Source organism: Peromyscus leucopus, chromosome 12, assembly GCF_004664715.2.
Source record: "Peromyscus leucopus breed LL Stock chromosome 12, UCI_PerLeu_2.1, whole genome shotgun sequence".
NCBI lineage: Eukaryota > Metazoa > Chordata > Mammalia > Rodentia > Cricetidae > Peromyscus > Peromyscus leucopus.
The window spans coordinates 59,156,417-59,169,572 of record NC_051073.1 but is presented as its reverse complement, the minus strand read 5'-3'; the positions used below and the strand labels follow the sequence as shown (position 1 = coordinate 59,169,572).

General features: G+C 35.5%; 1 protein-coding gene across 4 annotated transcripts in view; it reads left to right on the top strand.

Annotated features, from left to right (window-relative positions):
• Iqcb1 (IQ motif containing B1) overlaps positions 1-13,156 on the top strand; it is a 48,878-nt gene that overhangs the window by 30,488 nt on the left and 5,234 nt on the right. For all 4 annotated transcript variants that reach the window (XM_037209775.1, XM_028894981.2, XM_028894979.2 and 1 more), the window contains 3 exons: positions 1,146-1,288; positions 3,577-3,725; positions 11,477-11,608. In XM_037209775.1, coding sequence (XP_037065670.1) covers positions 1,146-1,288; positions 3,577-3,725; positions 11,477-11,608 — 424 coding nt within the window. The remainder of the gene's footprint in view (positions 1-1,145; positions 1,289-3,576; positions 3,726-11,476; positions 11,609-13,156) is intronic.

Sequence of the window (13,156 nt, the reverse complement as noted above, 5' to 3'; positions counted from 1 at the left end):
TAATTAATATTCTGTCATTTAAAATTTTTTAAGTTAGCATAAAAGTAAAGAGTTTATAGCATTTTCACACATACATGCTGTTACACGTTGTTTTAACCTACCCACTCCTTCATTGCACTTGCCTCCACCTCTGGCTGGTTCTCTCTCCTACCCTGAATAGACTCTTTTTCTTCTCCTCTCCCCTCTCTTGATCCTCTTTCTAGTTTCATTAAACATACACAATATGGACAAAATTTAATACGGATTTTGCATATTTGTTAGTCTGGCTTACTTAATGATTTCCATTTCCCTTCATATTATGCATATATCATGGATTCATTTTTCTTATGGCTGAATAAAACGATTATATATATATATGAGTGTTTAACTTACATATAGGTCTGTGTACCACATGCATTCCTGGTGCCTACAGGGGCAGGAAGAGGACATTGGATCTCCTGGACCTCAAGTTGTATACAGTTGTGAGCCACCACATGGGTGCTAGAAATCCAACCTGGGACTTCTGAAAGAACAGCTAGTGATTTAACTGTGGAGCCATCTCTCCAGTCCCCATAAACCTAAAACAAAACAAAAAAGAAAGAATAAAATAAACCTAAAAAGTTAAAAGTTAGACATAATTGTACCATGCAGTGAAAATCACTATTGAAATTTTAACATTTTTAAATAATTTATATTTCTATGTAAATAAATACAATTTTCTAGCACAATTTGTATTCTTGATTTTATTTTCACCTGACAGTACATGTCACTAAAAAGTTTTTGCATGTTTTCTACTTTCAAAATTAGTAAAATCCTGTCTGTTAAATGACTCACTGTTATTTATTCAGTCCACTATTGTGGGATACTTTGCAACTTATTACCACTGTAATACTATGTTACAACATCCTTGAACATAAGTCTTCACATATTTGATTATTTCAGTAAGAAAATGATTAAAATGGAATGGTTGGTCTACATTTTTTGAGTCTTTTTATATGTATTTAAATATTTCTCTAGACTTTTGATGATCTAAATATCTCTAGAGATAGGAGTTACCTTCCAAAACATTTTTGTCTCTATTTATTTGATTATTCATGAAATCAAGAATTTCATGATTTGCTGGACATAAAATTGTATGCAAGGAACTTACCCTTTTTCTTTCACAGATCTAAACGAACAAAGACATTGTTGGAGCTAAATAGGCAAAAGGAAGAAGAAGACCTCAGATTAAGATTGCAGCTTCAAAGACAGAGAGCCATGAGGCTTTCCCGAGAGTCACGCTTGAATATGCTTGAAATAGTTCATCCAGGTGAGTACTGGTATCAACTTCATAAATCTTAAGCCAAGTTTTCTGGCAACCTGATAATTTCTTTTCTTTTTTGTATGTGGAACTCTTTGCCTTTCCCTTCCCCATCACTAGAGAAATCATATTAAAGCTCTGGATTTTAAAAGTTACAGCTTTTCTTATTTATACCTGTTCATTTTAAGGGTTTTTGTTTGTTTGTTTGTTTGTTTGTTTGTTTTGTTTTACTTTCAGATACATGTGTTAAACATAAAAGTTAATAATTAAAGATAGTCACCATTGACATAAAAATATTCTTAAAAGAAGTTTAAATATTTGTACAGTCTGAACTTTATTTATTCATTCATTATTTATTCATTCTCTAGTATAAAACTTGTGACATCTTCTCACCACTTGTGACAAACTAAGTTGGATCAACAAGAGCATGCTGTGGTGTGTGTGTGTGTGTGTATTTATGTGTACATGTGTAGTGGGTACACATGTATATATGGCCAACATCAGACATCTTCCTCTATCTCTCTCCACCTTAGCTTTTGAGACAGGGTCTCTCACTGACCCTGTAGCTCAGTAATTGGCTAGGCTAGCAGGCCTGCAAACTGCTAGTATCTGTTTGTCTCTGTCCTGTCTTCCCCCAGTACTGGAGTTACAGCCATGTGCCACTGTGCTCAGATTTTACATAGGTACTAGGAGTCCAAGCTCAGTTTCTCATGCTTGCACAGTAAGCATTTTATCAACCGAGCCATCTCCCTAGAATTTTTTGTTGGTTTTATTTTTTGACAGGATCTCATATAGCCTGGTCTGGCTTCAATATGTAGCTAATGATCATGTTGAATTTGTCATCCTTCCGCCAATACCTCCCAAGTCCTTGGATTATAAGTGTGGGCCATCACTTCTGGTTTTATGGCATGCTGAGGATTGAACCCAGAACCTCATGCATGCTAGGCAAGTACTCTTATCAACTCAGCTACATGCTTATCACCATTCATTTACTTCTTTTATTACTCATTTCCAAGAACCTTCACTAGCCCCCTCTCTTTTACTTTAAATGTATTTTCCAAAATTTGTCCATACCCAGTTATTCTCATGTTACTTCGCCTGATATATCCTATCCATAGCTACAATGTCAGTTATCAGCAAAAGGCTTAGCACTCTCATCGTTGGCTTCTTCTCCACCCTACTTTCTCTCTTAAGTTCCTAAGCAGCACTGCCCAGTAAAACATTTTATGTTACCAGTGAATGTTCTGTTTTCACCAGTCAATACAGTAGCAATAGCTACAAGCAGCTATTGAATATTCAAAATGGACTGTTACAGTTGAGGACTTGAATGTGTCATTTTCCTTTATTTAAACCTACTCAATAGCTACATGTATCTAATGGCTGCTTCTGTGACCAGCTGCCTGTTGGCTAGTTTTTTTGTTTTTTGTTTTTGTTTTTTGCTCTCCACAAGTGTTCCCAAAACTAAAGTCAGATTTCATTCCCAGATTTCCTCTCCATTGATTCCCCAATTCAGGTAATGGCACCAAAAATCTGTTCAGTTTCCATTCAGCATCCTTACTTTCTATTTGTCACCCCTCTACATCATGTCAATCATTAAATTCTCTGTTTTTTAATACTTTCTCTTTAAGCTGCGTTCTTTGTATTAACCACCAGTACTGTGCTCTACAGCTTTTAATTCTGTCATTTAACTACTGTGAACCCTGAGCTGTATGCTGACCAACTCCAAAAGTCAAAGGACCGTCATTGGTGTAACCAATCAGAGAGAAGTTTGGAAACACACAGAGTAGATTAAAGAGCACATAAACACATTTTTTTCCTTCTCCCTGGTCATACCAAATACTTTCCTACGTAGACTCATGATTCTTTTGTCAGACTGTTCTGACTATTGGCCTTTCATCCCTTTTCTTATTATTCTGAGGCAAAAGTATTGAGTCTTTTTGGAAATGAACTGTGTATTCTAGAAAAACTTTAGTTTCTACAATCTTAGAACTATTATAAAATGCAAATTAGTGAAGAGCACTGAAAAAAATTGAAAACTGTAAAATTGTCGGGTGGTGGTGGCACACATCCTTAATCCTAGCACTCAGGAGGCAGAGGTAGGTGGATCTCTGTGAGTTTGAGGCCAGGCCAGTCTACAGAATGAGTTCCAGGACAGTCATGGCTACACAGAGAAACCCTGTCTTGAAAAGAAAAAACAAACAACACCCCATAAAATCGTTTTTACTCCTGCTGTCCTAATTTCAGTACTTGAGAAAACATAGTTGAATATGTTATAATAATGTCTGTCATCTCTTTAGGTCAAGTGGAGAAGTACAATAGGGAAATGGAAGAGAAATCAGCATTGACTATCCAGAAACATTGGAGAGGGTACAGGGAAAGGAAGAATTTCCGCCAACAGAGGCCATCTCTCACAGAGTATAAAGCAGCTGTTACACTTCAAAGAGCAGTGAGTCTGCTGCATTATACACAATTCTACATAAAGAGGCAAATAAGTGTTCAAAATTGACTTTGGTGTTGACCAAATATAAATCCATGATTAGGCCACTTAGCTTTTGGGAGCTTAGTTTCTTTCTTTATAAGAACTTAAGCTATAATTCAGTGGTTGAATACTTTCTTAGCATGTGCAAGACCCTAGGCTCAATCCCTAGCAACAAAAATTTAAGTATGTATATATATATATATATATATATATATATATATATATATATATATATGTGTATGTATATATATATATATTAATAACAACCTACTTGCCTCTGCAAAAGCTGGTATAGACTTTAAGTCCTTAGCACTGTCTTAGAGTCTTAGAGTCTTGTATGCCATTTGCCAGATTGTAACCTTGTTATTGTTTATTTTTCTCTCCTATTTGAACTGCAAGTTCCTCAAGAATAGCAAACCAAACCTTCTATATTGGTGTCAGCTCTCAATGAGCTTGATGTGAATGGATATTTATTGTTTTAAAAAAGAAAAATTCTGTTATATACATCAGACGACATACATGAGGATTCTAAAGTCTGTCAATTGCAAAGTCCTATGCAAATGTATCATATTTGATTCTTTTAAAATAGCCAACTTACGTGGAAAGTATTAGCTATAACTCTTGAATTGTAGAATGGTATTCTTAAATGGTAATTTTCCTGGGGATTATGTATAATAAATATATCTTGGAAAAGCATAGCACAAGGCTTGTTTTCATTTAGTAACCTTTTCTCTCTTAAAACTTACTTCTCTTATACATCATTAGGTTTCTATTAAGATTTCAAGTCTTAATGCATGTAACTTAATCATCTTTTTTGTAAATTTTGTTTATTCTCATTTCTTACTGTGATAAATTTTGAATGCACAATGTGAATTAACATTTATAAAGATGTTTTAACTTATTTTTTAAATATATGTGAGTATGTGTGTATGTGTGTGTGTGTGGGGTGGGGGATGTGTGCATTTGAGTTGTCAGTGCCTACTGGGGCCAGAGGCATCACAGTGCCTGGAGCTAGAGTTACAGGTAGTTGTGAGCCAACAGACATGGGTGCTGGGATCTAAACCTAGGGTTTTCTACAGGAGCAGTTTGTGCTCATAACTGCTGAGCTGTCTCATTTCTAAACCAGTAGAATAAATACTAGGGGAATGTGAGGAGTGATCTGTCTCTCCCTCCTCCCTTATGCTGTATATGTAACAAACAGTCCTGTATCATTCTAAATTATATACATACTCCTGATATTTACCCTGAGCTAAACAGAGTAACCTAAGGATAGCTCATTTATATCCAGGTTGGAGATACTTCTTTTGAGAGAAATTTGCCTTCTTTGTGATACTTTTACTTCATAGCTGCCTCCTTTTTAAAGTTGGGCCCTTACAGAGTTGATGTACTAACTTGCTTGATTTAAATGAATCTACTGTTTTGTAAAAGGCTCTCTGAGATGTTCTAGTTTATGTACATTCATTCCCTAGAAAAGCAGTGATCCCTATGTCAAAGTTGTTTTGGTTTTCATACTTTCCACTAACACCCAAGGAAAAGATTAATTATATTTGCCTCATGCCTGCTTAATCTAAAAGAAGGAAGAGAGATTATTGTTAAAATCAGAACAAAAAGAAAAAGAATAAACCAAAGCTAGCAAAATGGAAACAGAAATAAGATTACTTTCAAATACCAAAAAGAATGAAAATGAGAGAAGAAAAAGAAAAGTCCTAGAGAAAATTAGAACAGAGCAGTGACCATTAAAGGGCACATTTTACCATATTTTTAAAGCATCATCGTTTTTTTTTTTTGTTTTTTTTTTTTTTTTTTTTTTGTTTTTCGAACAGGTTTCTCTGTGTAGCTTTGCGCCTTTCCTGAGCTCACTTGTAGCCCAGGCTGCCTCGAACTCACAGAGATCCGCCTGGCTCTGCCTTCCAAGTGCTGGGATTAAAGGCGTGTGCCACCAACGCCCGGGCGCATCATCATTTTTTAAGATACACTTTAGGGATGTCTTGTTCAGTGCAGCAGCCAGGTAAGCACATGTGCCTCTAGAATATTTACCATGTGCCTAGTCCAAACTGAAATGCATTTGAGTATATATAGCCACCAGGTTTTGAAAACTTAATATTATAAAAATATAAAAATCTCATTAACATGTTCATAGTGCCTACATGTTGGAATGCTAATGTTATACATATAGTGTCTTAGTTACGGTTTCTATTGCTGTGATAAAACACCATGACCAAAAGCAACTTGGGAAGGAAAGGATTTATTTCATATTATACTTCCCAGGTAACATTACCGAGGGAGGGAAAATCATAGCAGGAACTCAGAGGCAGGAACTAGAACAGAGACTATAGAGGAATGCCGCTTACTGGCTTAATGGTTTGCTTATCTACTTTCTCTTAGCACCCACTAGTCAAGGAGTTGCACTGCCCATATTGAGTTGGTCCCTCTCACGTCAGTTATCAATCAAGAAAATGCACCACAGGCTTTCACACAGACTGATCTGGTAGAAGCATCTTCTCAGTTGAGGTTTCTTCTTCCAAAATAACTCTAGCTTGTGTCAAGTTGATTAAAAAAAAAAAAAAAAAAACTGGCCAGCACATATAGTTATGTTTTATATAACTTAGTAGATATAAAAACTTATTTCATGTTTTACTAGTTTCAGTATAGCTATATGAAATTTAAAATAACTGGGATTTGTGGTTTGTGTTATATTGCCATTAGTATTGTGATTTGTAAAAAAGAAAAGGATAAGCCGGGCATGGTAATATGGCCTCTAAAGACGTTGGCCAGAGGATCCCATTATCGCTAAGCTTGAAACCATCTGGATAACATAGCAAGTCTTCATTTCAGAGCAAGAGAGGGAAATTCATCAGTTTCATTGAAAGTAAATACCAAATAGTAAGGTTATCATTTATTTTCTTATCTCTTGGGAACAATTGGTTTTTCAGGTACTTGGCGAAAAGAAAGAAAAGTTAAAATTGTTATCTATCTTCTGTTCCTTTTTTGCTTTGTATAGAATCTCTCAAGAGATGGTCTCACTATGTATCCCAGGCTGACCTTGAACTTAAATTCTCCTTTTTCACCCCTCACTGCTAATATAATAGTGTACCATCACACTTAACTGAGGCATTGTTTTTTTTTTTTTTTTTTTTTTTTTCCTCGAGACAGGGTTTCTTGTAGCTTTGCGCTTTCTGGACTCACTTGTAGTCAGGCTGCTCGAACTCACAGAGATCCACCTGGCTCTGCCTCCCGAGGGCTGGGATTAAAGGCGTGCGCCACCATCGCCCGGCCTGAGGCATTGTTTTTTTAATTGCTAAAAGTAGAAAGGAAAAAATCCAAAATGAAATGTAGTAGCTCATATCTATAATTTAGGCACTCAAGAGATTGAATCAGGATCTCACATACAAGGTTAACCTAGACTACATAGCAAGTACCAGACATTTCTGGGCTATATATAGACATGCCCCTACAATAAAGGAACACTGGAAACACTTCAATAATTAGACATCTTTATTCTCATAGACAAATTAAGAGTTCTTGGTAGCATTGCAGTGTTAGAATTAAGTGTGAATTTAGCTGACTTTTCCTTTTGAATGTTTTTAGATGTTTGCTTGCTTTTTCACATCTACCAAGCAGCAGCAGCAGCAGCAGCAGCTCAGAAAGAAAGTAGCAATTGTTCTCTAGAACCGGAATGGTGACTTGATCATCAGAATATGAATACATAATGTTATATACATGTCCATCACTAAAAGCCATTAAAAGAATTAGCAAAACAAACCATTGGTATTTTAAAAAGCCAAAAACAATCCCTGTGAAAACTAAAATGACAAATAAGAAAAACATCCAGGGAGTTTTTCTGAGAGAGGAATAGAAAAAAAAAGTTCTCACTGGAATGTCTTAAGTCCAGGGTGGGACTAAAAGGAGGGTGGAAGAAAGAAGGAGAGGTAAAAAAGAATCTCCAAACAGAAAACTGAAAGGAAAAGAGTCTCTCTGCTTTGTGGGATTAAGCACCATATTAAAGATCAATGTTAAGGGACATTTTAACATTTAAGACATCTACCCAACCACTTTGCTTCTCAGCTTTCAGGATTATAACTACAGATAGTAGAATAGAAACATTTTCTTTGAGAAATCTGAATAGCCTATGAGCAAAGTCAAAGTTTACTAACATTGAGGTATCTGAACAAAACAACATGGTTCATTGGCCCTGTGTTGAAATATACAGTAGCCCCATAGAGCAACTCAGAACTTCTAAATAGCCTTTTAGTGCTCACCCTTAACAGCCACAGGCAAGTATCATTGAATATGAGGACAACTGCTTGATAGAAATAGAGAACTTAATGCTCAGGAATGTCTTGTTTGTTTTTGCTCTTGTGGGGGGCCTGCCACCCAGCTCCCAAATAAACCGCTCACAGAGGCTTATTCTTATGAATGCCTGGCCTTAGCTTAACTTGTTTCTTGCCAACTCTCCTTAACTTAAATAGTCCCATTTATCTTTTGCCTCTGGGCTTTTCCTTTTCTATTCCTGTATACCTTTCTTTGTTTCTTATTCTGTGGCTAGCCCCTGGAATCCTCCTCTTTCTCTAGCTACTTCTCTCTTCCTTCCAAATTTCCTATATATTCTCTCTGCCTGCCAGCCCTGCCTGTCCTTTCTCCTGCCTTGCTATTGACCGTTCAGTTCTTTATTAAAGCACCAGGTGTTTTACACAGGCACAGTAACACAGCTTCACAGAGTTCAACAAATGCAACATGAACAAAAGTAACACACTTTAAAATAATATTCTCCAACAGGGATGTACCTCAGAGATAGAGCACCTGACCAGCATATGTGAGGTCCTGGATTCAATCCCTGGTGTAAGAGGTGCGGCAACTAAAATATAGAGAGAGATGTTGCAGGAATTAGAAAACAAAATTGATTTTGATCTATCATTTCCCTAGATAAGAGAGTACATGAAACAAATCAACATGATGGTTAAAAGGGGTAACAAAAAAGAGATGGGGAGGGTAGGTGGAAAAGTTAAGAAAATCTACTGGAAAACAGGACAAAAATAAAATAACAATCTGGGAAATCAAATGTATGAACATTTGAAGTCAAGAACAGAAAAACGCAGAATAGGAAATCAAATTAAGAATTTTCTAAAACTGATTGTCACAAACGTTAGATTTAAAGCATAGATAAATGTCCAATACACCAAAAGAAACACGTTTATTTCACATTTCTGTGAAACGTACTGGGAACAAAGAACCCAGCAGCAGCATTGGAACTTAGGAAATCTTAAAGTAAAACTGGGACATATCTGAGAGAAATCATTTCCAACTAAAATTAGGTGCTCACCAAAAAGGGAATTAAAAGTAAAGGAAGATAAAAAGACACTTTGACATATCACAGAAGCTCTTAAGCCAGTGGGTAGATAGCCAAACTGCAGAAACTACAAGGGAAAGATGAAAATGAGAAACCAAGGTAACTGTGATGGAGACCTCAGGATGAGCTTTGTGCAACTCAGAAAGCCCTAGAAAATCGATTTGATAGAATATCTAATCTATTTTAATGTCTTGACTATTAGAGTGAAGTTGTAGAACATAATCAGAAATAAATATGTAGAAAATCAAGTACATAGAAAAAATAAGTTAATTTTAGAGAAAATAGGCAAGAAAGGAAAAGTAATTATAATATGTTTTTCAGTGAATAATAGCTTTACTTGCCATTATCGTGTATGTCTAATACCAGCCAGCACTCAGGAGACTGACACAGGAGAATTACAGGTTTAAGACTAGCATAGGCTATATAACCAAACTGCCTGCTAACAAAAAAAAAGTGGCTCACCTTTAATTTAATAATCAGTATGTGTATATTGTTTTAACTGAAGTTATGACATAATTATATTAGATATATAGGGTAGAATGTACATGCAATAAGAAGGAGTTAAATCCTTATTTCTGTTCAAGAAAATCAATAGGTAACTATGTTTAATCTGGGAGAAAAATTATAGAAAAGTAGATGATGCTCACTTGAAGGAAAAAAAAAGCTTTTGCTTTGGGGATTCGTAAACCTGACACTTTAAACAATAGAATTACACCAGCAAATGTTTTCTGGGGAAGACTAGGTAAAATATTTTAGGCTTTGCAACCTGTGCAGCCTGTAATAGCTACTTAAAGTTGAAGCACAAAGGCAGCTATAGATAACAGACTGACAATAGTTAAACAAGTATAACTATGTACCAATAAAAATTTGCAGACATTCAGTTTACATGTCACAAAATAAAATTAAAAAAATGTTTAGCCATGTAAATCATAATTAAAACAACAGTTTATACTATACAAAAACTAATAGTATACTATATTTGACCTGTAGCATGACTTGCCAACCAGTGCTTTTAAAACAGTATATGATTTTAATGAAAATTAAAACATGGAAAAATGAAGAATTGCAAAGAATAATCTTATATTTGTGCCAAAATTGTCTATTATGAAAGACTTGAGAAAGAACATTCAGAAAAGTTGCTTATAGCTTAAAGTTTTTTTAATAATTTATTATTACCAAACCTTTTCTTATATACTGTCTTGTATATTTGTAATACTGTAAGACAAGTAAAAAGAGTCCTTGTTTTTTATTGACATAGAGCATTTGCTGTAGAAACCAGTAGCTTGCCCAGAATCATAGTGTTTATAAGGAATTAAAATTGAGATTAGAACTCAATGTTTATTTCCTTTTATATATTCATTTCTTACTACATAAATAATATGAGTGCTTCATATGAATTCACAGAGACTATGGCCGCACTCATAGGACCTGTACAGGTTCAAGCCAGATGAGGTCCCAGAACTGACAGAATGAAAAGTGATAGCTGCTGGCAAAGGGACAATCAGTTTTCTCTGAAGGAGTGTCACTGGGTATATCAGCCCTTCTCCAGGATAGGTCCCATGCCCAGGAGTAGCTGGCCAATACAAAACTCCATGGTTTTCCTTTTCTTGGCTCTTTGTTTCATTTTGTTTTGTTTGGGCATTTTTTGTCTTACTGATTTTTTGTTAGATTTTCATTTTTTGTTTGAGAGAGAGAAAGAATGAGAACATGAAGTTGGGTAGGGAGGTGGAGAGAATCTGGGAGGAGTTGGGGTAAAGGAAAACAATTAAAATATATAAAACAATTTTAATGAAATAATATGATTGCTTATCTAGAGTATATTAAGCCCTAGGTTTGATGCCTAGCACCACATAAGCTAGGAGTGATGGTACATGCCAGCACTCAGCAGGTGGAGACAGGAGGATCAGAAAGGGTCCTCTTCGGCTACATTGTTAGTTCAAGGGTTGCCTAAGCTATGTGAGGCCTGGCAAACCAAAAACAACAGTAATAGTAATATTTGGGCATATCCTTAAAAAAGTGAAAGAGGAAAAAATATACAGATAGCCCTATCCTACCATGGTGGGAAAGTGATGTACACTTAGTAGAAACCAGGCTATGATAGTAAAGGTATTAAGCATATTTACAACTTACCAGTATTTTCAACTTATAATGGATTTATTGGAACATAGCCCTATTAGAAGTAAGGGTGGATCTGTATAGTTAAAAAGTTACTATATTTCTTCATTTTGTCACAGTCTCATTCCATTCCTCATACATACTGAGTTAACTGTTGCAGTAGTGATGTCATTGACTTAGGTTGTAGGGAAAAGATAGATAGCTATTAAGAGACCAGAATTAACAGGCTCTTCTTCATCTCTCTACCTCACTCCAGGTTCTTAAATTCCTAGCAAAATGCCGTAAGAAAAATAAACTATTTGCCTCTTGGCATGGACTCCAAGAACTCACTGATGCACGCAGAGTTGAACTGAAGCAACAAGTGGATGACTATGTCAGAAGACATCCGGTATGTAGGTTTGTGTGCTGAAAAACACGTTTTATTAATCCATTGCATGGTATTTACCACCAAAGCAGTGTTCCATATGTATATGCACATTGACTGGTGGGTGCAAGGTAGTTCCACAGAGTTAGTGAAATTGAACTCTTCTTACAGTTACAGGATCCAAAGATATAATTGGTAGTAAATGGGGACTCAACTTAAAAATCAGTTATTTCCTGTACTATGTCAACAAAACTTGTATGTTGTTTCTTTTATAATAGTATAGTAAAATCTGTGTTGAATCTTCTAATAAGGATATGTATTGTTAATTAATGAATATTCATCCTTACCTCCATATACTCAAACGTACATAGAAGAACTTATATTTACTAGTCTGTTAATAAACCTCCAAGACCTACTAAGATGTAAAATTTGATGACCTGCCTCTTTGGTTTTATTACTGTAATGCTGCTGACACCTTTTCCCCAAGAGAAACACCCACATCTCTGACTTTGTGTGAGCACAGTGCAACGAGCAGGTGCTACCTGCTTCTTCCCTATGAGTTCCTGACCTTACACTCCTGCACATCTTTGAAGGTCTTTTCTCTTTTTTGTTTAGAATGACACACCATTTCTGTCATTATTTTTAATAACCCGTATGTCTACAGATCACCTCTACTTTTTTCACACTTGTCATTTTTTATGGAGAAAGTGATAGTTTATACATTTCAGTCAGAATTCTTGCCTCATTTGAACCAACCATTCTTAGTATATCAAAGTACTGCTCATGTTTTGTTAGGATTGTGCTAATGCTGCTTGTATCTGAATGCATGCTTTCTTTTTTCTTCCCTTTCTTCTTTCCTTTCCCCTCCTCATGCAAACACAAATTTCTACAATCTAAAGACTTTAGATGACTGGTGCTAGAGGTTTGATATAATAGTTTTAGGTAATCCTACCATTTAACATTTTATTCTTCCAGAGCCTGACCTCCACCAAATGAAAAGCAGAATACGTATGTGTGATTATATGTAAACTTAGTAACCACTGGATCAGAGCAAGGGCAAAAAGTAAAGTGGATAGCAAGGTTTAGTCCTACCTATGTAACAGATTTTCCTCACTGTTCAAACCTTTATAAAATATCAGAAGCATGTCCTATGCACTACATAGTTAATAACCTCAGTGTTAGGAGATATTTAACCTTTATGGCAATTATTCATTTCTATTATTGTAGGACTAAAGTAGCTATAGGTTATAGCTAAATGAATAAGTATGTTAGTGTTTCAACTAAATTACCTACCTACCTACCTACCTACTACCTACTTACTTATTTGTTGTCAGGGAGTTCTAAGACAATTTGTAGTCAGTTCTATCTTTCCACCATGTAGGTCATGAGCATCAAACTCAGGCCATCAGGAGCTTTTACTCACTGAGCCATCTCACACTGAAAACTTTTCATTTTCTAAAATAAGCTTTTGGTTTTTGTTGCTGGTCCTTGTTTTGAACAATAGTAATAGTTTATAATATAGTCTTTGTAGCATACTAAAAGATAAAATACATGGCAACGATAACATAAAAG